The sequence below is a fragment of the Tricharina praecox genome (assembly GCF_024521635.1).
Source record: "Tricharina praecox strain CBS 144465 chromosome Unknown BZA05scaffold_38, whole genome shotgun sequence".
NCBI classification, from domain to species: Eukaryota; Fungi; Ascomycota; class Pezizomycetes; order Pezizales; family Pyronemataceae; genus Tricharina; species Tricharina praecox.
In genome coordinates, this window is record NW_026250440.1 from 164,012 (window position 1) to 191,203 (window position 27,192).

The 27,192-nt window shown below is 53.9% G+C and overlaps 8 protein-coding genes across 8 annotated transcripts; 1 reads left to right on the top strand and 7 right to left on the bottom strand.

The window, feature by feature from the left end:
* Positions 1 to 162: 162 nt before the first annotated feature.
* BZA05DRAFT_192412 (Aspartate/glutamate/uridylate kinase) lies at positions 163 to 2,237 on the bottom strand. Its single transcript, XM_051479431.1, has 3 exons — positions 1,954 to 2,237; positions 632 to 1,896; positions 163 to 551 (listed from the first exon to the last, which is right to left on the bottom strand). Exons 1-3 carry the CDS (start codon positions 2,121 to 2,123, stop codon positions 445 to 447), a joined length of 1,542 nt encoding a protein of 513 aa, XP_051335206.1. The 5' UTR covers positions 2,124 to 2,237; the 3' UTR covers positions 163 to 444.
* Positions 2,238 to 2,894: 657 nt separating this feature from the next.
* On the bottom strand, positions 2,895 to 5,136 carry BZA05DRAFT_379885 (apoptosis-antagonizing transcription factor). The gene is made up of 3 exons (XM_051481894.1): positions 4,814 to 5,136; positions 4,052 to 4,736; positions 2,895 to 4,005 (listed from the first exon to the last, which is right to left on the bottom strand). Exons 1-3 carry the CDS (start codon positions 4,878 to 4,880, stop codon positions 3,060 to 3,062), a joined length of 1,698 nt encoding a protein of 565 aa, XP_051335207.1. The 5' UTR covers positions 4,881 to 5,136; the 3' UTR covers positions 2,895 to 3,059.
* A 642-nt stretch (positions 5,137 to 5,778) lies between these two features.
* Positions 5,779 to 7,560, bottom strand: BZA05DRAFT_359880 (phosphatidic acid phosphatase type 2/haloperoxidase). The gene is made up of 4 exons (XM_051481475.1): positions 7,083 to 7,560; positions 6,736 to 7,032; positions 6,510 to 6,678; positions 5,779 to 6,445 (listed from the first exon to the last, which is right to left on the bottom strand). Exons 1-4 carry the CDS (start codon positions 7,251 to 7,253, stop codon positions 5,946 to 5,948), a joined length of 1,137 nt encoding a protein of 378 aa, XP_051335208.1. The 5' UTR covers positions 7,254 to 7,560; the 3' UTR covers positions 5,779 to 5,945.
* A 4,496-nt stretch (positions 7,561 to 12,056) lies between these two features.
* On the top strand, positions 12,057 to 13,477 carry BZA05DRAFT_439491 (uncharacterized protein; the record flags this gene model as incomplete). Its single annotated transcript, XM_051486539.1, has 4 exons — positions 12,057 to 12,226; positions 12,330 to 12,470; positions 12,607 to 13,330; positions 13,432 to 13,477. Exons 1-4 carry the CDS (start codon positions 12,187 to 12,189, stop codon positions 13,475 to 13,477), a joined length of 951 nt encoding a protein of 316 aa, XP_051335209.1. The 5' UTR covers positions 12,057 to 12,186.
* Positions 13,478 to 16,635: 3,158 nt separating this feature from the next.
* On the bottom strand, positions 16,636 to 17,081 carry BZA05DRAFT_449114 (uncharacterized protein; the record flags this gene model as incomplete). The annotated part of the gene is made up of 2 exons (XM_051487320.1): positions 16,636 to 16,734; positions 16,812 to 17,081. The coding sequence occupies 2 exons, from the start codon at positions 17,079 to 17,081 to the stop codon at positions 16,636 to 16,638; spliced, it is 369 nt and encodes a 122-aa protein (XP_051335210.1).
* A 672-nt stretch (positions 17,082 to 17,753) lies between these two features.
* BZA05DRAFT_449115 (uncharacterized protein) lies at positions 17,754 to 19,231 on the bottom strand (the record flags this gene model as incomplete). Its single annotated transcript, XM_051487321.1, has 2 exons — positions 17,754 to 17,853; positions 17,928 to 19,231. The coding sequence occupies 2 exons, from the start codon at positions 19,229 to 19,231 to the stop codon at positions 17,754 to 17,756; spliced, it is 1,404 nt and encodes a 467-aa protein (XP_051335211.1).
* A 286-nt stretch (positions 19,232 to 19,517) lies between these two features.
* On the bottom strand, positions 19,518 to 20,926 carry BZA05DRAFT_359886 (NADH-ubiquinone oxidoreductase-like protein subunit). Its single transcript, XM_051481476.1, has 3 exons — positions 20,500 to 20,926; positions 20,233 to 20,413; positions 19,518 to 20,153 (listed from the first exon to the last, which is right to left on the bottom strand). Exons 1-3 carry the CDS (start codon positions 20,540 to 20,542, stop codon positions 19,703 to 19,705), a joined length of 675 nt encoding a protein of 224 aa, XP_051335212.1. The 5' UTR covers positions 20,543 to 20,926; the 3' UTR covers positions 19,518 to 19,702.
* Positions 20,927 to 21,177: 251 nt separating this feature from the next.
* On the bottom strand, positions 21,178 to 22,987 carry BZA05DRAFT_412083 (phosphoesterase family-domain-containing protein). The gene is made up of 4 exons (XM_051485064.1): positions 22,641 to 22,987; positions 22,080 to 22,588; positions 21,890 to 22,016; positions 21,178 to 21,816 (listed from the first exon to the last, which is right to left on the bottom strand). Exons 1-4 carry the CDS (start codon positions 22,819 to 22,821, stop codon positions 21,305 to 21,307), a joined length of 1,329 nt encoding a protein of 442 aa, XP_051335213.1. The 5' UTR covers positions 22,822 to 22,987; the 3' UTR covers positions 21,178 to 21,304.
* Between the last annotated feature and the right edge of the window lie 4,205 nt (positions 22,988 to 27,192).

The following is a 27,192-nucleotide window of genomic DNA, read 5'->3' on the forward strand; positions in this document are numbered from 1 at the left end:
ATTTCATCATCTAAGGGCCCGTTTGAATGGCCTCAGTTTTCAGTTCCAGTTTTAGAGCGAAATTCAGTTCCCCGCTTTTTTCTCTTCCCCGTAAAGGGAGTCCATGGTTGAAGTTAAAATGCGATACTGAGTGCCGGTGAAGAAACTGACCTCCAGAGGTCAGTACCAGTTTCGTCGCTGGAGCCGCACAGTTTCAGGGTTTTTTTTTTAAGTTTTTGTGCCATCCAAACGGGGTCTTAGTTCCATTTGCTCAGTTCCTCGAAAAGCTGACAGTTTTAGCTAAAACTGAGGCTGTCCAAACTGGCCTTAAATCCTTCTAACAGGCCAAATCAAACCTAGTCCATATACTTGCTTTTACCCCAAACAGAAAAACCTAAACCCAAGGATATAGTCCGTAAAACAAAACTCCCGCTGGCCAGCCAACCATCATCAACCCGTGGATACCTATGCGTCGTCCTCACTGTATAGAAATAATCTCGTATGCAGAATCGTCATCGCCTTGAGGGCATCGTGCTCCTTGACTATGCACGAGATGTTGATTTCGTTCGCACCTGTCACCGTGTGTTAGGACCACCACCACTACAACCACAACCACCACCACCATCGTCGTCGGAAACGGAGAGAAACTCACCCTGCGAGATCATCTCAATATTGACACCCGACTGCGCCAGAGTCTGAAACATCTTTCCGGCAACTCCAACCATTTTCTTCATGTGCTTCCCGACCACCGCCAGAATCGTCAATCCTCTAGAAATATCGACGGTGCCCCAGTTCTCCAATTCCTTTGCCGCAACCATGACCGCCACTTGCCGTGCCGGCGTGTCTGTATGCAGCGCCATGGACACGTGCACCTCGCTCGTCGAGATCATGTCCACCGTAAGCCGTCTCGAATCGAGGATCCTAAAGATACCCGCCAAGAATCCATGCGACAAGTTCTTTCTATTGCTGCGGACGTTGAGGATAGTGATGTCGGTCTTCGTAGTGACAGCAGTGGGGCGTTTAAACCTCGGCTTGAGCACCGCAGCGGGAGAAGGCATCCCCTCCATGAGGTCGTCCGGGAAGATGACGGTTCCATGACCCGCAGGATTCATCACGTTCTTGACGCGGATGGGGATTTTCGCACCGATGACCTGTTCCATCGTGAAGGGGTGGATGACCTCCGAGCCCCAGTAGGTGAGCTCCGCCGTCTCCTCGGGTGTGATCACCGGGATAAGCTGTGCCTGCGGAACCTTGCGCGGGTCCGCGGTGAAGATCCCGTCCACCTCTTTCCACACCTGTAGTTCTTCCGCGCCTATGCCCACAGCCAGCAGCGCCGCACACAGGTCCGTGTACCCGCGCCCGATGCTCGCCAGCAGCGAGCCGGGCACGGTGCCGAAGAAGCCTGTGACAACTGGGATGCGGTCTCCGCACGCACGCACCCTCTCCGCAATCGAAAGGCCCACATCGGTATAGAATTCCTGCGTGAGGGCTGCGCCGGTAGAGGCGGGGTGGATTATGTTCTCCAGGTTGACGTATTCAGCGTCCACTCCGCGGTCCCGTAATAGCGCCGTCATGAAGAGACAGCTTAGCTTCTCGCCGGCGCCGATGATGATGTCCTTCGTCTTCGGCGAAATCTCGTCGAGGACTTGGGCAGCCGAGAGGAATGAGAGCAGGCGGGTGCATTCGGCTTCCACTGAGGCGGCGTATTCGGCCTGCAGCTCGGCAGAGGAGATCAACTCTTTCGCGGCGGCCAGGTGGTCCGAAGCGATCGCGGCGACGATCTCATTATGTTCCTTAGAACGTGGGTGGAGCGCTGCGGCGGCCGCCCGGAGGAGGCGCGAGGTTGTGCCCTCCGCTTTGGTTCCGGTGCTAAGGGCCGAGCAGACGATCGCGATACGATGGTTGTCAGTGCTGGGCCTGGGGACTGTCAGTTACATCGCTCGCACTCCCTTCACCAGCAGCTGGGTGGAATACTTGACGATATCCTCGGCAATCCCCTCTGCAAACTTCCCGAGCGAAGTACCTCCGAACTTCTGAATGATCCACTGAGCGCTGACCGGATTTCTCCGTAGAAGTGTTTCGTCGTCGCTGTACCCATTCGAAAGGATCGCATCGTCTGCGACAGCTGAAGGAGGAGGTGCCATAGTTGAAATTGTCGAGTTGTATAGAACCGGAAAGGATTTCGATCTCAATTGTCAAGTTGTATAGATAGAATCGGAAAAAGATTTCGATCTCAATTGCAGTAGGAATGGAGGAAGGAGAATGTTGAAGTTGAAGTTAAAGCCGCAGCTCATAGAGCAAACCAGACCATTGAAGGTATAGAAGCTCCAAAGGTATTGAAGGGCTAAAGGTGAGGTGAGTCAACGTCCTTCTATGTCTTACATACATGCTGTATCCACTCTGGCGCCGGGAAAATTCACAACTTTTTTTTTTCCTAACGGCGATCGACAAGGCCAGTCAAAGCTCAACCAGCTTTACCGGTCCGCGCCAGCGGACGCGGGAAATCTGCGGAGGTTAGGGTTCCTGCTAACTATGGCCAATCATCATCTCGGAGAAGCGAAGCAATCGAGATTCAGGAACAGTTGCATGTGTCAGACCGGTAGAGTACTTATCCTCATCTCGTTGCGATTTATTCAGTGATGAGGATGTAGAGTATTGAGCCCCCCAGATGCCGAGGTGGGCACTGTTTTGAGGTTTTGCGGGGTAAGCAAGATGAACCGTACTTTCCGCCTCATCCGCCGCCGTATCGGGTCCGATATATCCCTCATTTTAATTGCGGTCGCCTGGGTGTATGGGCTGGAGACGAGGGGCCTTGGTCTGCTTGGGACGAGAACGAAAACAGAACGTTCGAGAGTCGAAACCCCCCACCCTCAAATAATAAAACGAAAAATACATAAAAAAAACGGACGAGAGGTGGGGTAGCAAAGTCGATAGAGTACCTGCATTTGCAGATGGTATAGATCCCCTAATAAACAAACTCCAACTTTTGGTCACAATTATCTACATGACAGCGGGTACTCCCATCCCCAGATCTTGGCCTCGACTGCATCTGCATCTGCATCTACTTTCCGGAGGACTCTCTACCGGAACAGTCTCAGACCATCATCGGGAACCACATCCTCCATATCCTCGTCCTCATCCTCGTCCTCGTCGACCCTGACACGTTGGCCGAGCAAGCTCGAGAACAACTCCGTAATCTGCGTTTCCTGCCATCCATTATTCGGATCAGGCGCCATAAAGTTCTGCAGCTTCTCGTGCACATGGTATCGGAGCTTGCGTCCCTTGCTGGCTTTGGTATCCACCTTCTTCTTTTTCTTGGCGTCACGCATGGCCGCCGTCCACTGCAGCGCACCTCCGGCTGAGGAGTCGACCATACGTTGGTCCACAAGCGCCTTGAGCAGCTGCTGGTAGAGATCCGTGTCGTCGAAGATCTCGGGATCTTGCTCGATATCGTCATTTGCTGCCTGGATGGGCGCACAAGAGCGGGGCGTGCGGGTACGAGATATCAGGCGCTCGTGATCGGTGGAGAGGGATTCCCGAATTGACGCAGTGAGCGAGCGTGGTGTTGCGTTGTTGAGCTTCTTTCCGACACCAACAGTAGATACTGTTTGTGTCTTGTTGGACCACTTCTCCAGAACGCCCTCTCGCCAGGGCGTAACCTCGGTCTCCAACCTGGCCATCTTCTTCCAGATTTCGGCTATTGGGGTATCCTCATCGATCTCATCCGCCTTCCGCTTCTTGAGGTTCGGCGTGCGGGAAGAGGTGATATCGACGCGGAGCGAGTGAAGGGTATTCCACAGCTTGATAGCCGACGCCTCCGCCGCTTTCCATGTCTCTTGCGCTTCGGGTGTAGCTGGAAGCGCTGCTTGGAGGTTTGTGGGAGGAAGAGAGTTGACCGCGGTCAGGGCTTTCTGTAGCTTGATTCGGGCACCAAGGAAAGAGTCGAAGGTCTTTTGTTGCTGTCGCACAGCGATACCTTTTTCGGCGTCGCTTTGGGCGGCTTTCGTGATGTTCTCGGAGATGGCCCTGTGAGGTTAGACAACAGAATACAACATAGAGGGAGGGGCAGTACTTCTTCTCGTCGGCCATCATCTTCGACAGAGCCTGTCGCTTCTCCTCTTCCTCCTCGTCCTCATCTTCATCTTCCTCCTCGCTTCCGTCCTCTTCGTCACCACTTTGACTCTCGTTGTCGCTTTCCTCATCGTCCCCTGTAGATTCGCCTTCCTCTCCACTCTCCTCCTCCTCATCTCCACTCTCCTCCTCCTCACTGTCGCTACCAGCAACCTGATCTCCCCTCTTCGGCACCTTGCCCCCCTTCGTCGTCGCACTACCACTGAACTTCCACCCCGCAAACCGTCCCTCATCACCGCCATCACTCCCCAGCGCATCATCGCTATCAATCTCATCGTCATCACTGCCAACTCCAAAATTAATATCCCCCTCCATCACGTCCTCGATAGCCACGCCCTCCTCACCACTATCATCCTCATCATCCTCCTCATCCTCATCCTCCTCCTCCTCATCAGAATCGTAGAGTTTATCCCTACTAACCCTCGCACCCTCATACTTCTTCCCTAGCGGCGCGAGCGCGAGCGCACCCTTCTTCCTCAGAGCGCTCTTTCCGACGGCGACGTAGTGTTCGCGGGCACGGTCTACGCCCTCGTCGTCGTCCTCATCCTCACTGCCGCTACCATCATCGCTAGGCGCCTCCTCGCCGTCGGCAGAGAACTCATCGTCGAGGCCTTCGGGATCGAAATCTAGACAGACAGCGCACTTACATTAGCATCTGGAGAGCGCGGGGGAGGTGGGGGGAAGGGGGGGAAGGCGAGCATACCGCGCGGCGCAGGATCGTCAAGCAGCGCGAGCTGCTCGTTCAGCGTGAGAGTCTTTTTGGGGGCCATTGTGGCGGTTGGAGGAGTGTGGTGGATGCGGTTGCGATGCTGTGCTGTGCGCGGCGGCGGCGGGATGAAGGTTGGTTGGTTGGCCAATGCAGGAAAAAAATGTTAAGCCGCACGCACTAGCAGGGGTACTGGCTGTCGCGGGCGGGACCTAGAGTTTGGGAGGAAGTCATAGGGTAGCACTCGGTGTGGAAGGAGTGCTCGAGGGAGGGTTTGAGATATAGAGACGTGAGAAAGAGCAGTAGGATATGGATATGGGTGCTGGAGATAATGCTGCTGTGAATGCGGCGGAAATCACAACACGCGGAGGTCGAGTCATCACTTGTGACTCTGGGCTCGACAGTCCTACGCAGCCATGACTGACCGCCCACCGCCCACCGCAAACCGCAAACCGGTCGATCTTATCCTTCACCTTCATCTTAGATAGCCATACAAGCCGTCCGTCCAAGTCCTGTTGCATACACTACATACCGGTACCTCCATGTAAAATTCCCGGGTTCCCGCATATTCAGACCGGCCGTTTGCGTCCCCCCGGCCTCCCCAACCCCCCATGTCAGCACCTTCTTTCATCGCCCGGATGCAACCTCCGGCAAACCTCAATCTCAACCCTCAACCTCAATGCGTGCCGCTTGTGGTATGGCGCCACCGGAAATTTTAGTTAATCCGTCGTCTTGGAGGAAATGTTGCTCGCAACGGCTGTGTCTTTTTATCAGACCCCCGGCATAGGATGCAGCTTCGCGGATGGCCGGTTGGACTGGTTGAGAAGGATTTGTCGTTGCCATAGTTGGGTCACTTGGGTGGGGAGTGACGTGGCTTAGGTATGGCGGCGATTCGTGGGCTTGAAGTACCAGTATCTAGGCACATTTCGAGTTGATTTCATTCACAGTTCTAGGTCTATCCATTTGATGAAGAAACGTAAGGTATTATTCTCATGAACATGAGTAAACAGCAAAGAAAAGAAAACAAGAGCGGACACCAATGATCAATTACACCACATTAACTCCGTCTCAAGTACAATCATCAGATGATCCGCGCAGATCGTTCAGTCATTACGAATCAGTCCAGTTTTTAGACCACACCCTCCACCTTGTGAGTGTTGTGAGTAGCACCATTGTGGTTTCCGCCGTTCAGGATCCCTCTAAGACCGCCACCGGCACCACCCATGGCTCCGTGAGCAGCGTCGAAAGGAGCGCCCGTGGCCATTCCCTCGCCCTCGCCCCAGCCCGCCTTCCTAGTGGCAACAGCCTCGCCCCATCCATCCTCGCCGCTGAATCCGTAGTGGAAGCCTCTCATGTTGCCCCTGGGAAGGGGAACGTGGTTGAAGCGGAAGTCCCAAATGCTGGCGTACATCATCCTGTAGGCGCTCAGAGCGAACATGGTACCGATGATGGCGCCGGCGACAACGTCGTACCAGTGATGGTACTCGTCAATAGTGAGGGAACCGGCGATCAAGGTGGCACCGAGGATGGGGGCGTAGAGTGCGGTGAGCTTCCACATGTGCGGCGCATAGTTGGAGAAGACCTTGAGCTTGGCGTTGAGGTACAGGTACAGGAAGACGAGACCCGCAACTTGTGAAGTGTTAGTATCGGGGGCTATCCGAGGTTGAAGGGAGGGGACGCCGTGTGTACTTACAGGCAGCAGTAGAGTGGCCGGACGGGAACGATTCGAGAGAATCGTTGATCTCCTTCGTATCTCCGGAGCAGATGGTACGGGTGTACATGATCTGTCTCAGGCCGTTTCCGGTGTTGAGAAGGCCAGTGACACCATCAACGCCGACTTCGGGAATGCGAGGTTTGCAAACCTAGCATCACAATCCATCAGTACGGCACAAAGAAGTAGAAGGACATGGACAACTAACCGCCAAAAAGTGAGGCCTCAGACCACCGATCAACCACTTCAGGAAGACCTGGAACACGGCAGCATTGATGAGAGCGTAAAGCAATCCCATGACAGCGTTGTTGAAGTCCCAGAAGCTGCGGATGCGGATCTGCATGCAGGCCATGATGAAGATGGGGATGATGCTGGCCAGGAACGCAGCGAGCCAGATGGGGATGATGTTCTTGCGCAGGGGGTAGGCGAACTGCGGGTACACGATTTCGCCATCCTGGAAGTAGACGGGGAAAGAGCGAGTCGGGGCGGGAGGGGCGTAGTAAACCTGTGTTTTCCATTCAGCGGTTGTTGTCTGACAGCGAGAGGGCCACTTACACCAAGACCGACAGCTCCGAGAACGACCATAGTCAGGAGGTCGAGCCAGACCGTGCGGAACCACTGTCCCATGGGCGGACGGCGATTCGTGTGATACTCGGTGTACTGGTGAGCAGGCGCAGTGCCAGTGCCAGCAGCCGCGGTGTTACCGCGACGGTTGAAGAGGCCCATTTTTTACTGGAGATCGTTGAACGATCGAGGAGGGATGAGAGGGGGGTGGTGGTTGTGGTGGTTGTGGGGTACGGGGTTGTCGTTGTTTTTCGCTGGCCCTGTTGATTGAGGGGGATGGAGAGGAGAGAGGGATGGACGGGGTGAAGAGGGTAATAAAGGAAAGGAAACGGGTGAGCTGCAAGTAACGAAACCGGACTTGCCTCTCTTTTTTTTTGCTCTTGTGGCGTTTGTGTTGTGTTGCTGCCGTATGCGTCGTGCCGGCAATGACGTCATTCTCTAAGACTACCGATTGATCGCCAGTGGTGGGATGCTTCTTCACGTGGACTCCACTCTAGCGCCAGCCAGTTGCTGGATGTGGCGTAGCGACCGTTGACAAGCTTTCTTGGCCAGCGGGCCAGCGGTAGGCGGAAGCTTGTTTGATGAGGCGCACCGGCTGAGTCGGCACAATCCGCCCCTTGCCCCCCCAGCCACCAATCGAATCTCGCTGCAACACGCGTACTCCAACTACCGTTCGCCTGGTACTCCCCTCCCCATTGAAAAACAAGGAAACCAAGAAATCAGGTACTCTACATCATCGGGTTTGGGGAAGCGAAATTGTCCTAAGCATCTTGTCGCTCATATGTACTAACCAGTCGTAACTGGCTATACTCTATCTGTGAGGAGAATCGAGTGCCCAAAATAACTCTTGTCGCGAGTGGACGACGGCCGTCGATTGTATGTACCGGTATGTAGGAGTTTTCTTCGTGTCGAAAGAACCCGGGAACAGTGACATCCTGCAGCAATTTCGAAACCTTGGTGCGTGCCTCGCAGAAACTACTACTAGGTAGTAGATAGCCTTGTCACCGCCGAGTACACGTAGGTCAGTACAATGTACTTCTGGGTGCAGACTAGTTTTGCCCATATCCAACCCGCCTCTCCCCCCGTCATACATTCCGTCATGTCGGCTACGCAGCAGGGGCCTACCGGTATGGTAGGATGCCATGGTTACCAAGAAGTGGCCGAGGATGATGGGGGTGACGGATGACGGATGATGTAGCACTCGGTGTTGAGTTGTTGTGCTGTACGTACATTGCGAAGATACGCCGTTCGGTCGTCTAGTGTGGGAGGAGGGAATAGGTAGAGTTCGGTGGGTTATTTGGACGATGGCTTTTGATGGAAAACACTGACTGTCTGTCGTCCCAAAATGCTGGAGATATCGGCCCAAAAAAGGGCGATGTGGATATTTATATTGCCGAACCAACGAAACGGGCCTCAAGTTCGATGTGGCGGCAGACGGTCACGGCCAATGAGTGCCTCCGGTTCGCTCGCCTGCCTCCATCCAGTGCAAATCGATCCTCATATCACAGCCCCAAGGTAAACCACAGTGTGAGCGACTGACAGGTACTGTGCAGTAGAGCGCGTCACGATTCCAGATACGCCGTAGGTGGTCCTTTGTGGAACAGGCGATGTAGTAGGTGCATGTTGTGGGATTCGGGGGCCAGACCGACTCGGTCGCCTCAACGTTGAAATGTCCTCTGTTGCTACTTTTATGTTCGTCTGTTCTGTTGTTCAAAACACAAGACACGCGACATCAGACATTATCATCACCACAGACATTATTTTTTAACATCGCGGAGATACTTCGAAATTGTTCGGCCTGAAGAACATAGGCTGCTTTCTTTTCTTGTTGCTTTCTAGGTAGTCAATCCAATCAGTCTCACCAGTTTCCCGTACCGGTCGGAGGTCTCCCAATATCAATACTCGTGTGTACACGAGCCCCCCTGCTGTACATACCAAAAAGGACGATAATATTAACACCGTACTATAAAATCGAGCAGATCCGTCGATACGGTGTTGATCAGGTATGAAAAAAGAAAAGAAAACCAAACGTTTGATGTATTGTCAATCCGAGGGTGCTATGTACATACAAAAAAAAAGGAAGAAACCCCCATTTTTGCTACTGTATCAATGAAGTTCCGTCCTCGCAACGGCGGTAGCAACCCCTCGCCTCACACGAAAGTCGTCACTCTCGGCGCAAAGCTGCGCCATCGCAACACCCGGTGTGGTGGAGAGAGAGGAGGAGCTGTTGGTGAGAGGAGGAGCTGTTGGTGAGAGGAGGGAGTGAGAGGAGGACCTGTCGGCGGGAGAAAACGATTGCGATTAGTAGTGGGCATCAACGTTTGGTATTGTGGGACGCAGCTGGAACTGGCGTCTTGGCATCATTTTTGGACCCTTGGCTGAGGACCTTGGGCGGACTTGTTGTCAAGATGTTGGGACCGGCTGTCGATCCTGGGGCTGCAGGGGAGGACCTGTTTTGTTTTGCTCGTTGATTCTGTTTGTTTTGTTCGCTTTTGTTCTCGGCGGTGGTGCGACGATGCAGTGTCGGTGAAAGTTGATGTTGCGCCCGACATGGTCTAGCGCAGTCGGCCAAAGTTGGACGATCTGTTTTATTTATTCCGAGAGGGGCCGCACTTTTCTGGAAGTGTGTATCGTTCATCATCTGATTTCTTTGCTTGTTGCTTTCTTCGGTCTAGAGCCGTCTTGCTTTCTTCTAGTGTGCCCTTTTATACATATCATCGGCTCTGCGGACGCGCTTCTACTTTCTCATACAATTTCTCTATTCGTGACTTATGACCTGCCCCGGCGGGATCGTCTTCTTCTTCTTTCTCGATCATCCTCTATCGAATAGACGATTAATTTCTATATCTCCTCTTTCTTCTGTGTGTGCTCTCCTCTCGATCTAGCCTCCGGCTCGGAGGGGTGGTGGCAAAAGAGCCGTCTGCAAAACCGGGCGGCATGTTGCTTCTCCGGAAGTCATCTTTTCACGAGCGCCGAACTTTCATCTGCATCAATGGTTCATGACTCTACTTCAAACTCAACCGTCCTTCAAACTCAACCGTCCTTCGAACTCGACCTTCATTCGAACTCAACGGTCATTCGAACTTAGCCGTATATCGACTTCGACGAGGGCGAGAGTAATGGCGATTGCAAAAGCTCATCCTCCGTTCAAAAGCTCCTACCTAGAATCTTGGAGAGTCTATGGTAGACTCGCAGAGGGCCGCGAAAGATTCTCGCACATCAGCAACGTCTGATGCGAGTGAATGAAAATTCTAGCGTCACAATGAATCACTCGTGGCGAGGGTTAAGTTTGAAGTTTGTTGAAGACTGATGTTCGGGTGGAAAAAGCTCTCGAATGATTCGTCATATGGCCGATGAGCTGGACGAGACAGGTCGTATGGATAGTCATTTGACTGATGAGCTGGGCGAGACAGGTCGCATGGAGAAAGCCAAATTTGGCCGAAGCCATGATAATTGACTTGAATTATTTCTATAAATGTTGCCCGCGAGCACCCCCTGTCCCCACTCTCTTCGATTCTACCTTCAACCTATTCGATATTCCTCGGTTTGGAGACTTGAAACCCAGAAGCATTCAGATATTCGTGGTACTTGAGCAATCGTTCGATTTTGAGTCTTGGTGGCTGTGCTAATCATATGGCGAATAGATGTCCGTCAATATCTTCACCATCACCGCCACTATGAATAATAGTACGGTGATGGGCAGTTACGGTGCTACTACCAACGTACCCACCGACTTCGCCTTGTTATACCTACCCGAAGGGTTGGGAACTGAAGGTGCGGTGGCGCCGGCATACACCGGCCAGCCTCCCATGACGCACCATCGAGATCGATGCCATCTTGAAGCAAGGACTCACCGGTTCCAACAACTCAACAGCGGTCGATATCGACCTTAGCCTCCTGCCGCCTGTCCTTTTGAGGAAGGAATTACCGTCTGCCACCACCACCAGCACCGATGCCGACATTGAAGACAACGGCACAGAGTACGACGAAAATGAGGAGGAATACGCTGGAATGGAGGACGATAGCGCGTCCTTCCTCCACCGTCCCCTCACGGCGGAGGCCATAGACACAATCTGCGCCTCACCTTCTTTCGAGTTGACGTCTGGGAATTTCGTGGCCTCGGGAACTGGCGAGTTCCTGAAGGAGTATGCGCTGCAGCAGCAGTCCACGCCGGTCTTCCGATCCAGTGGAATCCTGAGCTCACTGGCCGCCACACACCTCGGCGATCCGAATCTCCACTACGGAATCTCCACGCCTCACCGCTGCGCCCCGTCCTGTTCCTCTGTCGTCCGCAAGCTGCAGGACAACATCGATGAGGCCCGCGCCGTGTATTTCACCTTCCTCTCCGCGCAACACCTAGCAGAGACGCTCAAGTCTCTCAGTAACGGACTGCTCGCGGCACAGGGGAACGTAGCAGAGATTTCGGCGGCGATGGCCGAGCACCTTTCCAAAGCTGGAGACACTCGGAGCAGTCCATAGATTAAGTACGCCCTAAAACTTTCGAATTTTGCGCTTCGACAGGTGGCCGGATTCATTCCCCCCCTTCTCAGTTTGGATTCCATCGAGGAAGCCTTGGGCTGTAGACTCAATGCCGACAAGGCGAGGATCACCTACTTTAGAAAGGCGATGAAGGAGTTCCAAACTGGGGTACGCGCCAATATGCTGGATGTTGCCTACAGCAATGTCGGACGTGAAAAGGTCAAGATGGAAAGCATTGAGACGGGCCTGAAGGCGGCTAGCCAGCGTGTGGAGCTGATGGAGAAGACCATTCTGACGGTGCTGAGTACTGCGTAACTCATGGAAGGAGGCATCCGCAATGTCAAGAAAAAGGAATACGTGTCGATGGGTCTCGGGGCATTGCTGAGTCATTGAAGTGTTAAGATACAGATGGGGTTATTGTCCAAGGGGAGCCTTGCATCTGTGAGCCAAAATAAAGTTTGGCTTCAGAGCTGGACTATGCAGACTGTCGAAGTCTCGCGGAACTCTCTCGCGGAGGCAGCCGATAAAATATTCTTGGGCTATGGACTCCGAGACGATGGTTCCAGCTTGCTGACGGATATCATCTACTTGGGCACATTCTTGCCAGCCGGTCGAGATGGCGAAGTTGGCTATTACCATTCCGGACAGATGGAAGCGTTAGTTTCCTTTCCGCAAACTTTGGAGCTCCACTGACACCCTCGCAGTAAGATCAAGCGTGCCGTAATGCTCAAGGCTCTCAACCACGCTTTTCGGTTGCAGTCCATCTACATCATGTGAACCGCCGACTATCGAAAGACCACGAAGCCGCATCGGCCTACGTCCGAGCGGCCGATGAATGCGCAGAATTGCCGCCGAGACAACACGGGTTCGATGGACTTCAAGGCGTGTATCGACGATCAGGTTTGCTACATGTACCGATTCAACGACGCGGGAACTAGCTTTGACTGGCACAACGAGCGGGTCCCCGGAAAGGAAATGTAGGAAGAGGAGCCATGGAATATTAACACCTCGGATGTTATCGAGTCTTTGGTTCGAGGGTATTACGACGATTCTCGCGATGCCAATGATGTCAACTCGCTTTCGCGGCTCAACACCGTCGAGAGTATAAGCCAGGACAGCTTCGAGGCGTCAATCGATGCACGCACTCCAGGCGTCTTCACCATCCCTGTTTGTTTCTCCGAGCACAGCTGGTCTACCGTCGTCGATGGCCACTACCCACCGCACAAGCTCATGCATAACCTGGACGCCCGCAACTCGATCAAAGCCGTGCCCTGCAACTGCGGGCCATGGGGTATCGATAGGGAGCAGTTCTGGCAGGAGGTCGGCTTTGGCGGCGACGACCTCGGGCGGTCCAAGACCATAGCACGCAAGAACTGCGGTAATCACATCGGTTACAAGATCAAGGATCCACTGGAAAAGTTCGTGGCTTTGTGTCGGATGGATCTTAGACGGACCCCCTCCAAAATGCCTAATGCCATTGACTCCGGCAAGCATCCGAGCTGCGATACCATCACCAGTCTGATCGACCAGAGTGGGCTCACTCTTGAAAAGCTGAAGAGTGGTCGCCCGGAGAGCTACGTGGCTATCCAGTGCTTTGCGGGGATCTTCAAAGACAAACACCACAAAGATGTCTGCGAGAGGTATAAGGCGATGGACTTGGGAAGTCTGCTGAGGGTGGTGGGGGAGGAGGAGGTCAGCAGGAGGCTACCCAAGAATTTAACGCCTCCGGCGTCAGAATGGGTTTTGCTGTGGACACTGAGGTGGGTTTATTATGTTTCGGGAAGGGCAGGAGTTATTTTGTTTCGAGAAGGGCTGGTGTTATTTTGTTTTCGGGAAGGGCAGGCGTTATTTTGTTTTCGAGAAAAGGGAAAAGCGACTCCGCCCACGGTTATGGGCTTGTTACTTGAGATAGCCGTGCTCCTCGAGGACACGGTAATACATTTCGCTGCTTTTTTTTCCAGACTAGAGTATATAAAGCAAAATATATGGGTTTTGTTTTTGGTTTAATCATTAATTGCATGCGACCCGTGTAGATCATGACAATGTCTACCCGTACACCACCCGTTTCCACGCCACTGTCCGACTCGACTGTCACCGAGCGGCCCGATGTGGCTTTCCCTACTCTCCGCCCTGGCCTTTCCCGACAATACATGAATGCACCAAATAAATAGCACTAGGAGAAGGCAACGGCCGCGCCGACGACTCGTAGCCTGTTCCCTCAACTCGTCCGCTCCCTCAACTCTTCCGCGCCCTCACCACACTCCGCATCGCTGCCTCCTGCCTCTTCTAAAGCAAAGAGTATATAAAGCAAAATATATGGTACCTATTGAACATAATCCCACCAAGATGATTTGAGTGTTGCGTGATGATGCGAGGCCAGCATTGCTTCGACGGCTAGGTACTATAGACCCTCGTATACACAGCAGCGACGACAAACCAGTAGATAACGTAGCAGTAGCTAAATCCAGGCTCTATTCTGTCCAAGTCATCTACTGTATTACGCGGAAAGTTGTATGTAGGGTTCTACAGCGGCCAGTTACACATCTACAGTGAACTGCCTCATATGTTTTCACTGCTGAATGTCGAAATAGAGAACGGGACTGAGATTCGACCTGATCCGATATGATTATTGACCAGACCGTCCGTTCCAAGCCTCCACGGTTCCACCTCATTTTCGCCATTGATCCTCAGCCTTGCTGATGGTTGTTCTGTTCTCTCTTCCTTCCTTTCTTCCTTTCTTCACACTGCAGCACAACACCATCGGGTATCCTCTCGGTAGGGAATCAATTCCTGAAAGCCCGGGTCTGTCTATCAATCGCGCGATAAGAATCACATATCAGCTTAGTCAGGTCTGGTCTATGGAACGGTATATACCGCGACCGTTGAAGCACCATTATGCCTCAAGTACTCTACTCACGACGACAACGACAACGACAACGATAACGGCAGCCACTCGCCCGCCACTCGCCCGCCGCCCGCGCGCACAGTCCACGCCCATAGTATGATACTTCCCATTCTGCGCCATAACACCACAACACCACAACACCACAACACCACAACACCACAACACCACAACACCACAACGCCTCGCTCTCTGAGCTCTCCGAGTCCGAGGCGGCTTGTTCCTGTAGGCTGCATATGTACGCAAGTTTGTATAAAACATCCGGACTCTTGTCTTCCGCGAATCTATAAAGGGTAATCGGCTAAAGTGCAAGCGCCTGTCGTCGATAGATACCTACTCAGAACTCTACTCTACTCTAATCTAGATAGTAGAGGCTGGCATCGGCTAACATAGGTAGGTAGGCTGTAAGGAAGGACGGCGGGTTTCCTTGCGCACATCAATTGTCTTGGGATCGGGTTCTAATATACCGGCACTACTATTATTCCGAAGGTCGTATGTTATATAGTACCTACCTACCTAGATCAATAGACTCTCGCTGCCACGGCGAACGTGTTCGAATATCTACTTCCTACATAAATAGCTTCGCGCTTAACTCCGCGCAGCATGAGCAGCACAAGATCAGGCCGTGCCGATCTCACGACCATGGAGTACCGTACATATCCCAACCAACTCGTACGAAGCACGGGGTATAAAATCATCGTCAATCTTGCCGATTGGTGTTTGTCGAGGATAGCCGAGTTGAGTGAGAACTGATGAACTGGATTGGCCCACGGGGGAGAGGGAATGGAATGGAATGTTCTTTATCCGGTTCGTAGTGTTCCAACGTACGAGTACTCTACATATAGGTAGTACAAGAACAACGGAGCATCACGTTGTAACTTATCTCCGGTCCTGTGGATGGAGTAGGTATGGACTCGGAGTCTTTTTCCACGGAGGAGCCTCTTCTTCTTCGACTTCACTACGAGAAGCTACAGATTGGCATTGGGATTGACACGGGGTGGCCAGACCAACCGGTTCTCCACATCTTATCCGCCGAGAGAGACTGAGACATTGGCGGGCGGGCGAGTGGAACGTACGAGATTTGAGGCGTGCAGACATGCGATTTTCGAGGCGTGCGGATCGCCTCCTGCTTTCCCCGTGTATAGTAAAGCTGTGTGCATGTGCCAATCACTCGAGCACTCGAACTCGCCCCACCATCACCACCAGCACCACCACCCGCATCGCCCCCCCTCCCCCAGTCCGCATCCGACACTGGCACTGACGAATCATCAGCGTCTCGCACATGTCTCTCCCCCCATCCTTCTTCCTCAGTGCACTGCGCACCTGCACGCACCACTGCACACTTCCCCACCCCCCGCCCCACCGGGTGAATGTGCACATTCATCCAGCATCCATCCATCCATCCATCCATCCATCCACCATCCATCCATCCATCCTCTCAAGCTCCCAGGCTCTCAAGCTCTCACATGTCCTTCTCGCGCCACCTCGTACGTCGTCGTCGTTCCGGCGCTCCCCCGGACGCGTCGTACACCTTAAACCGCACACTACACGGTACTACCCGAAAAGTGCCGATGTGCAGATAGAGTATGCTCAGCATTGTGCGGTAGCTACTCTAGATAGAGTGGGGATATGGGTAGATATCACCCCGATAGCTCATACTTTGTAGCTGTAGGAGGTAGTGTGCTCGAGGGTGTGTGAGAGGGGGTGTGAGAGATCTAAAACAGCGACTGACACACTGACACCTTCCATACTATGATGCTATGTATGGGGATATAGCCGAGTTATGAACCGAGGGTCCGGGGGCGCAAGCCCGCTTGGCTGGAGCTTGGCTGCAGTCCTACGGTGTGGGCGCCAATGGGATCGCACGGTTTTTGAACGTGCACGAGGATCTCACAATACCGAGGAGCAAGAGGATCTCACAATACCGAGGAGCAGGAGCGGGAGCAGGAGCAGGAGGAGTTGGAGGAGGAGGAATCATTCCTTCATTCGCGATGACAATAGTGTAGCATCGCACCCATCCACCCAGCTTGGGCGTAAATCTCCAAAAAGCCCAAAAACCATACAGAACAAAACACGATTAGAAAAACAAGTAATACACGCTACAGATCGCGAACCCAAAAGAAAAGAAAAAAGCCAATCGTAACCACGTTATTTTACGCTACGTCACGTCCTGGACCAAGCCCACTTGACGCTCTCTTCTGCCGCGCGCAGAGCCTCACGCTCGGCATCAGACTCGTAACCACGCCATTTGTCCATCGACTCCTGTTGCGAACGTTTTTTTAGCCATGTTCATCTTATATCCCCATATCGTAGTAATCGTAGAGTAAAGTAAAACATACCTTCTGTTCCTTCGAACTCGCGGTACTCTGCGCGGCCTCCACGGCGGCGGCAGCAGCGCCTTGTGATGTCGCCGCAGGAGTTGTAGCGACGGACATGGGCCGGGCGAGGAGTTTTGGGCCGGTGCACAAGAGTTTTGGGCCAGTGCGGAGGAGCTTTGGGCCGGACGAGAGCGGGCGCGCCAGAAGTTTGGGGCCGGCGGCGGTGCGGAGGAGGCGCGGACCGCTGCAGAGAAGCTTGGGACCGGAAGTGCTGCGGAAGATGGACGACATTTCTTGTGGGGTTTGGTGGGTGGGTTTTTTGGTGGAGGTGGGTGTGTGTGGGTTTGTGAGGTGGATTCGAGTGGGCAGTGTGTATGTGTGTGTGTGTGAGGAAGTAAACTGGAGTGGAACTGGAGATGGAAGATTCGATTGAGGGAGTGGAAAGGGGGATATATACTCTACACACGCCCGAGATTTTTACATCACGCTATTATACGCTCACGCATATACGCGTCCTGTCGGGAGAGCAAGTTAGACGCAGAAGCAGAGGTCATAGCGATTGTTGAATTGTTGATGGCCACGGTGGCCGGCAACGGTGCCGCATTAGGCTAGGGATATCTAGGGGATGGAGGTGTGTTGAGGTTCGGAGATCGACCGCTAAACCATCTGCCGTATTGCTTTTGTGGGGTTGGTTTGAGCTGGGATCGATGCTGGTTGGCTGGCTTCCAAAGTTGGGGGCCGGGACTGGGGTCGGACGAATGATGGCCGGTGGGATGGGAGCGATGGCGGCGAACATGAGATCTCACTCATCTGGCATATCAGTCTTATCGGAGGACGGCGTTTCGGAAACTGGAACCTGCCCAGCCAAAGGCCTTCCCTTTCGGAAAAAATATAATGCGATGGTTACGCTTCATTTCCAAAGGCATATGTAGAAAAGCCAAATTCATGTCTCTCCTCGGCTCGCTACATGCTCAAAAACCCGCGCTCAGTGAAGTTGCCGGCAGCCCCTTGCACCCGGTCCCACTCCAGCACGGCACCCAGCAACACCTGAGCTCCGAGAGCCCTGTTCGATCTGTCAGCATCTGTTCTCTTTCCCCGTACGTACGCGAACGGGGCACGGGGGGCGGGAAGACTCACCACTCCTCGGGACCATTATCCTCCGGGACCATGACAACACCGGTCGGCACGCCTCTGCGCGCAGTATTGACAGCGTCCATTGGGCTTTCCACAAAATTCTCGACGACAGTACCCTCGCCGAGCTCACCCACGCTGACTCCGGGACCCAACAGCCCCGTCTCGTGATCACCCAGCAAGCCACCGCCACTCACATCTTCCAAACTCTCCCTGATGGCCGCGATACAGTGCTCATCAAACCTGAGTTCGGGCTCATCCATGACGACCTCAACCTTCTCAACAACGCCGCCCTCCTCAAACGCAATTTTCGCGAACATCCTCAACGCCTCCTCCTGAATCTCATCCACATTCTTCCCCATAATATACAGCGAAAACTTCGCCTCCCTCGGCGTGCCCGCAAAGCCCGCATTCGCCGCCTCGAACACGCCGGTGCTCACCCTGCCATTAAGCATATTGCCCACCTCTCTCCCAGCGAGGACACACCTGCCGGCAGCAGCGAGCGCATCGCCTCCCTTGACAGACACCTCAATCCACCTCCACGCCTTCGCGCCAGTCCCGATCTCAATCTCGTCGATCCACTTCGTGGGGAGCGCCTCGAAGTACGCGCCGAGCTGCACGCTGGCGTCGAGCGAGCCCAGCCACCCGGACTCGCGCAGACACGCCTTCACCGTGCGCCGCCCCGCGTGGTCGCTGCCTACCTCGCGGATGCCCCACGCCTCGTCGACGCCCACGTGGCCCGCCCATACGCCGCTGCCCAGGAGCGCCCGTGGAAATCGGCTCCCGCTGGAACATGACCAGCCGATCAGGGTTATTGGGTGCGTGGTCTCAACGGCGTAGTCCTGCAGCGTGCGGACTACTTCGAGCGCGGCGAGGAGCGGGAGCGGAGAGGAGTCGAGGGGCCCGCCGAGCGCGATGGAGGGCGCCGACGGCCGCGGGGATGAGGCTAGAGGGAGGAAGAGAGAGCCGAGGTCATCGATTAGCGGGGTGACACCCAGCGTTGTGGTAAGGTAGTGGCGGAGGGAGGTTGTGGGCGGGAGAAGAGAGGTGCCCGTTGGCAGTGGATAGCTGCGAGGATCAGTGCTGCCCGGCGATCTGGAGGGGGGATTAGGCATGTACGAGTGATTGAGGGGCTTCGCGACCGAGAGATTGGCCAGCTCCTCGACGGTGGACTGCAGGCGAGCGGCATTGATACGGATCTGTGGCGGCGAGCTCGAAGCCGAACTGTAGCGTCGGCTGTACGTGAGGGCGAGTCTTGTGGTACTCGAAGTCCGTGACGAAATGGATCGAAGAGCGCGGGTCACAAGCATTTTTGATCGGGTGAATGCCTAAAGTATAAAACTGGAGATAATGAAGCGAGTGTGGTTATCGTCCGTAGTGCAGAGTAGATGTCGAGGTTGTTTGTCGTGACGTCTCAGAAAGCGGGGAGCCGCAGATAGGTCGCATGCCCAGATAGCATGCCGCTGACATAGATACGGTGCCGATCACCAACTGGGGGGCCAAGTACAGCCCTATCGGGTAGAGCACATTCACTCCCTCTTCTTCGCGGATTTTCCGCTTCTCCTCACAATCAAAGCGAAGAGCAGACGACAATTTCGCTGATGAAGTCAAATGTAAACCTGTATTGCAGTTGAGACGATACAATGCGGAAAGCCAAAGAAAATAGGGCATGACAAACACACGTCTCGAAAAAAAAAATGTACAGAACCCCAACGTACCCCCCAAAAACACCCTATCTGCATTCTAGCAAACATCTCGGAACAGAATAACCCCCCACCTATCTACCTCCTGTACCACATCCGGGTGATCTTGGTGTTCCTCATCTTCTTTTGCAACTGCAAGATACCATAGCACAGCGCCTCACTAGTGGGCGGGCAGCCAGGCACGTAGACGTCAACGGGCACGATACGATCGCAGCCTCGAGTGACCGAGTAACTGTAATGATAGTATCCACCTCCGTTGGCGCACGAACCCATGGAGACGACCCAGCGGGGCTCAGGCATCTGGTCATAGACTTGTCGCAGAGCAGGGGCCATCTTGTTGGTGAGCGTACCCGCGACGATCATGACATCGGACTGACGAGGCGAGGCACGGAAAATAATTCCCATGCGATCCTGGTCGTAGCGGGGCGTCGACAAGTGCATCATCTCGACGGCACAGCACGCGAGTCCGAAGGTCATGGGCCAAAGCGATCCTTGACGGGCCCAGTTCGCCATCGTATCGAGGGTGGTCCTGATATCACTCCGTTAGCCATCATCGCACTCGGGGTGTGGGGCGGCACCGCCGGTATCGCGGGTGATGGGTGACGTACAACGCATAGTCGACCACGTTCTTGGGGCGCTCCTGCGACGGAAGCAGAACCTCACGACGCGCGGGACGGTCGGTGAGACCGGTCTCCTGTCCGACATGTGTGATGCCGCCGGCGGAGGCGAGCGCTGTAGGCTTCGAGGTGGAGATGGCTCGGATGGCGATGTTCCTGGATGGCAATGCCGCTACCTCAATGTCAGCGCTTGAACTGCGGGGGGGCGCGGGCGCGGACGCGGGGGCGACCGGAACATCGAAATTGGGGGACACAAACATCGCAGGGTCAGGGCGGTGGACGCGCGAGTAGTAGAAAGCATCGTGTACCTGGTGTATCGAGCTGTTGAGTGGAGATGGCGGGGAAGCAGGCGCGGCCGGGGGAGTTTGGTTCTTGATAAAGTGTTAGTGGCGGTGATGACAATTGCTGCAACACCAGTGGTGATAGCGCCAAGCCGCGCCACGGCCAATCGGGTTGTCGGCAACCGTGAAAATCAAAGCATAATCCAGCACTCCAGAATTGCATCTGCTTAAGAACTGTGCTTTGCTCGCTCCAGCCTTTTCACGTGCACTCGGTTTTTTGCATGATTACAATCTCATATGACGACATGGTGGTCACTGGCCACTGGTGAAGGGGTTTTTAGAGAGATACGAGCGGGTAACCCGGAACGCCACGATTGAAGGGATTGATGAGACAAGCTATGCTCTAGAGTCTGGATTGAGGATCGTGAATGAGAATTAAGAATGTGGCTGTGGTTGCTTCTATTCGCGGATATGACTTCGAGTAGCGGCTGTTATTCTAGAAGGCGATAATTTGGTGCGTGGCGGTTGTGGCTTTTTGCCCCCTCAGTACCTAACTCGCCACCGGATCCGCTCGGGAAAGCTGAATCTAGAGTACAGCCGCAAGCAGCACAGATCTCAAGAAATCGGCATCGTGACTTGGTCTATTCGAGCGACATGTGAATTAAGCTCGCGAAACCCTATGTACACTACTACTTTACCGTCTGTTATGTACCGTACCAGTTGCGATACATCACAGCAAGACACAAATCCACCCTTTCCGTCCCATTTTCCGCTTTCCGGCATCACCAAAAGCCGCCGACCCAAGTGGTCGTCGCAAAAACCACAGCCCATGCCACTGGTACGAGCCGGCCAATATCCGGAGCACTGCTGGAACTCCTCCCGGCGCCGCTACGCTGAGCATCAGTGCCATTACCACCCACACCCTCCCCTGCTTGAGGGGTTCCGTACCCATTCGCCATGCCCACTGGCGGGTGCCGCCTATCCGGGATGACAAGGCTTCCATTGTACGGAGTCATGCCCTGCTTGTCGCGGACTTCATTCTTGATGCTCTGGGCCACCTCCCGCCCATTTACGACCAGGCTGATGTTGGGTAGCGGCTCGGGCGCCCACCGTGTCTTGTGGAAGGGACCCGGATACGAGTCGTTGAGATAGACGTTTGAGAGGTCGGGGTGTGGGAGAACGGTGTCGTTGGTCCGCGCTGCAACCAGGGAGAAGACGTTTGCGCCGACATCGTAGCGACCGAGAGTGGAAAGGTTCCAGTTCGCGCACACAGTGGAAATCTCAGAGTAATGGTCTGCGGCAAAAGAGCGTAAGTTAGCCTTCCACATGACAGCTTTTCGAGAAGCAGGTGACCTGCAGCGCCGCACCATAATAGCTGTCGTCGATGGTCCCGTGCGATTCCTTCGGAACGGCTCCTCCCATGAGGATGGTGAACACACGGTTTTGCTTGGTGTACGAGTGGTTCTCGTCGAACGTAACCAGAATAAGTGTATTCTGCGCGGAAACGTCAGTACCGTCGCCATGAGATAGTCAACTTTTTCTTTTCTTTTTACCCACATTCATAAAGTACTCATTGTCCAATAAGGGCTCCAAGAAAGACCTCGTCCAGTTCCCGGCGAACGTGACCGAAGTATCATGGCCATTATTCCTCATGTCCGGAGTGAAAAAGACCCACTGGGGCAGTTTCCGGGCATCCAGATCATCATGGAAGAGTGTGTCATTCTTGATCAAACCCAGGCGCTTCTCATTCTTAGCCACGGAGTCGTAGCTGACCAGCCCACTATGTTTGCGCTTGTACTCGTTTGCCTTTGTTTGTGGGTTGTTGAACTCGTGTCCGGTGAAGCCCGTGTACGGCATGCCCTCCTGATACGAAGCCCAGCTTATTCCGGCGGGCTCGAGCAGATCCACGATCGTGGAGGTGTTGGAGGCGATGGAGATGTCGCCGTTGTGGTTGAGGCCGAAGTAGTCGCCACCCACTGCGGCGACATAATTTGGCTGCGAAGGATGCGTGAGCGCAAAGTAGTTGGTGAGTGTTATCCCGCGCTCGGCGAGCCATTTCAGATTTGCTGTGGGGAGAATCAGCGGTGAAGATATGTAGTTTGGGAACGGGCAACAAACGGTCTCCCGCAGCCTTGGCATAATCAGTGTTTTCCAACCATATGGTGATGAAGCGATCGAACGCCTTGCCAGTGACGGAGCTGGTTGGTGAAAGTGATGGGATTTCGGCGGCGTCTGCTGCTGCTGCAGTCGTCGCTGCCCAGAGAAAAGTTGCAGCGATAGAAGGTAGTAAGTGTAACATGTTGGTTGATCTCTCTACCTTTTGTCTCGGTAGCGACGGTGAAGAGATAACCTTAGAGTATAGTACTTTGAGGTTCGAAGCTCTCGGGCGAAGTAGGGGGTTGGACCTTAATAAGCGTTGGCGTCGTTGATCAGCTGCAAGGCCAATCGTACAGACAAGCCCCGCCATGTGCACATTATTGCTCCCCATCCATCTTGGGTTCTTCGGGGGCTGAAACGACTTGTCACTTGAGACTGGAGTCGTCAGCTGGACCGGGGGGTCGGGCTATATCGATATCACTCCTACCGTTTCCAGCGGCACGGGTTGGTTTTGCCAGAAAAGCTTGTCTCATTTAACAGGGCGAAGCGAAAGCTTGTCTTCTTCGCATCGTTCGGACCAGAAGGACCCAACACACATCACCCCTGCATGAGTCGATCGTTGATGTCCTGATGAATTTCGGTCCCGCAACAAAAACCCGTGGCCTGGGTCACCTTCACGCGGGACACCGGCAATTCTTGCTGGCCAATGAATGAATTGGTAAATGGCATTTTCAGCTAACTACCTAATAGGTACATACCCAAATCGGTGGGACCGGAAAGGGGGAAGGCCTTAGGCATCAGGAAGGAGAGCTGCAAGTCGTGAGGCTGGACAACACCGCGAACAACAAACCGCCAGCAGAGGGAGATTACGCGTACGTGTCCTCGATCTGTAAGAGCGAACGGTGATGACCGCAACACCTGAAATAGATACCAGCCAGTGTGGAAATGAATGTTGTCTGCTGTTGGATAGCCGGAGATCCATCAACATGCCAGGGACTGCAGCGCTTTCTTGACGCCAGGCGGGTTTTGACTTCGCGATGCAAGAAGGCGAGATATTATTACCTTTCTAGGTATCTACACTGGATCCACAGCTCGTAACACAATGGTCCATGATCCACTTCCACAGGCACCTCAAGTGCAAAGGGAATGTAGCCAGGCGAGTGAGCAGAGAAAAGCGAAATGGACATCAAAACGAGCGACCACGCTCCACAGTCCTCGCCTTCCTTCGACGAACATACACAAGGGCCTGAAGAGTAGCGGCATGGACTTGCACTCGCGCCGGGAAGGATGAAGATACCTGTATCAGTAGTGTGATCGACCAAATGCAGAAAGGCTGAAGCTCACGATACATGTGGATTGGAAAACTCTGCAACGCTAATCCAGGGGCCTGTGTCCAATGCCCATACAAAACAAGCAATTAAGCGAGTGATGAGTGGATTCCATGCTCGGTTTCAGTTGCCGGGAGTACACGTACACTGTGCGCTTCTGGAATGAAAATCATTTACGCTCAGTGAGCTGTGAGCAGCCATCGGGAGGGAAAGCACAGGAACTCCGAGTCCCACGGTCATCATCCGGGGGGCAAATACGGACTGGTCGCCATCTCATCCTTCTTCTTCTGCTCCGTGACTGAGCCTTGAGGTCGTCCTTGTTCATACTCCGCAGCGGAGGCTTTCCTCTCCACATAGCATCCCCAATACCTCCACCGTCTTGACCACATCACATCAGAAGACTTCCTCTTAAGTTCTCCATATGCACGCCGTGCACCGTCTTGATCCCACGCCACACCTTTCGCACACGCCAGTTATTGCATCCTCCACCACTAATACGGTATGCAGCACTCGTCACGCTGAGTCACGGGGGAGATACTCATTCACCGCCACGCACGCACGTTCGTCGAAACAAAACGGACTGATCAGTCGTGAGTCCGGCAACAACCAACGTATGCCATACTAGTACAGCACTGCTGTTCAAGAGAACGGTTTCCGGAGCGGATTATGTAACAGACAGCTTCGTTTTCAGAAGTCAAGTCGGGGGTTGATCGACCCCCCCCCCCCCCCCCCCCCCCCCCCGAATCCCCGATACGTTGCGTGGGTGCGTGTATCCGCTTTGAATGCTGACCAGCAGGAAGACTACCTATGCCGTCGAGATCCGAGGAGCTCGATGCCACGACGGGCCCTACGGCCACCGATACCCTTGCGCCTGCCGATTCTATTGCGACCAGAGTGCGGTGGTGAAGGTTGGCGGTATGTAGTCAGTGTTCGACATAGTCCATTCCGTCCGTCCTGAGCCTCGGACTGGACAGGACTGCATCTTGGCAGTCTGTCTAGGAGCGGTGTTCGGACGGACTAGTCCAAAAAAATCGAGGGCAGGGCGGACTGCAGTCGACTATAGTCCGCACCCAGTTCACGAAATCCATGGACTGGACGGACTACTTGTACGCAGTCCGTCCAGTTCAGACTGCAGTCCGGACCGGACTATGTCGAACACTGGCTGCATTTCCCCGCACCTGAGGATGAGGATTCTTCGAGCCACGGAGCAAGGATGCGGATCGGGTAGTGGTAGATATAATACAACAACATCTCTAGTAGTTGCTAGGGATTTGTTACGGATTGTTTTGAAGACCGGTCACCAAAAGATAACTGCGCCCGGGTTTCAGAGGTGATGCTGCGCCCTTCCCAACAATACAGAACTGAAACAGCTTTTTGAATCTTGATGTTCTCGAGTCGTTGATTTCGATGCTGGGGTTGCGAACCTGTGCCTAAGTAGCAACATCGTCAGGTCCGTCTCTCCCGAGAAGCGTGCGAAATCTCTCCAGACTCCAGTGCACAGGTACGGCGGTAGAGTACCGCCGGTGGATCGCTTCATTGCCGCTCGAAGTTGCCATGGGAGTCGCCTGGTACCCCGCAATATATGATACAACATATCCAAACTCCGAACCTCTTCTATATCACGGCCCAGTCAACTTACCTTCATAGTTCACCCAAGAGTTAGCACCAAATACATTATGTCAGTGTTCGATATAGTCCGGTCCGGACTGGACGGACTGCGTAAAAGTATTCCGTCCAGTCCATGGATTTCGCGGATTGGGTGCGGACTGCAATCCGTCCTGCCCTTGATATTTTTTGGACTAGTCCGTCCAAACATCTCTCCCAGACGGACTGTCAAGATACAGTCCAGTCCGAGGCTCAGGACGGACGGACTGGACTATTATGTCGAACACTGAATGCAGCACCGATTGATGGCTTGTGCATGCGGAACTCGTTGTTGGTGGAATAGGAAATTGTTTCTGGGCTACCCATCCGTACTCTCCATAGCACCTAGAATATCCACGTGAGCATACCTCCAGAAGTACTATCGACAAGGGTGGCTGGTTGAGCTGTTGGAATAGTACCGTTTACCGATATTCCGCTAGAGAGGTGGTATGCCTGTGGAATTGGCCTGCCTGTCGAACCCGCTCAGACTTTAGGAGAGGAGTTTATGGATGATTGGTTAGCGTCTGAGCGGGTTCGACAGGTAGGCCAATTCCACAGGCATACCACCTCTCTAATCAGGCAACTTGACGGTGTGCGTAAGGGCAGCTACCCAGTGGAAAGCTTCTGTAAGTGCCCACAACATGTGGCGCCGCGCCGCCGTCAGCCACTGGTGCGTGAGTGTTGGTAGACTTCCTGTAGAGTAATGGTACCCGTATTGTGCCTCTGGTTTCAGAGCCGGATCCCTGGTAGCGAGTATACGAGAAAACATTCCGGTCTGACCACAGAGAAGGTGGCGAAGAAGAAGAAGAAGAAAAAGAAGAAGAAAAAGAAGAAGAAAAAGAAGAAGAAGAAGAAGCGTCTCTTGAGTCTTGAGTACGACTGGTAGGGTTGCCAAGATCGTATCTGCATGGACGGGAGGTTCGGTGTCCCCGTAAGAAGGGCGGGAATCTTCAAGAAAGAGCAAAGTAGAGTACTCTACTAGAGTACCTACCCTGTTGTGTAGCCTGAAAGTCTCATGTAGCGAACAAATCACAGCCTTCAAATCCTGTGTGACGGTTCCGAAGGCTGCGTTTATACATGAACTGGCAGCTACACGAACCCGAACGAGGAACCAGAGGCGCCTACATAATAACTAACAGACAGTCTAAGTAGACTTTGGTCCCCGTGCGCCTCATATTCTGGTCCTTGGCCATGGCGATCATTCCAGGCCTGGAAATGGGGGCTGGGATTCGTGTCGACAGTGAAAATATATGTTGAGAGGAGACCCGTCTCCTACCGTACACCGCAGTGTCGCCCCGGCTCATCCCCTAGTAAACGGCAGTCCCTTATTGATGCGTTTGTCCGTTCCATTCAGCAACATTTCGGACTGTACTTGATACGAGCGATACTGGATGTCGAACAGCCCCGCCACCGTGGTGTTCTCGCTCGTAGCACTTTGCCAGATGTCGAAAATACCCGCGGGAATTTCTGCGGTCACATCTAGATTTGGCCCACGGGTATTCGTTCCATTTGCGGTCCTTCCCGGCGGCCACGACTGTCCCGGGCACGGCATCGAAAACGCGCCACACAGCCGCGTGAAGCCGTACTCATCCCTCTCGGGA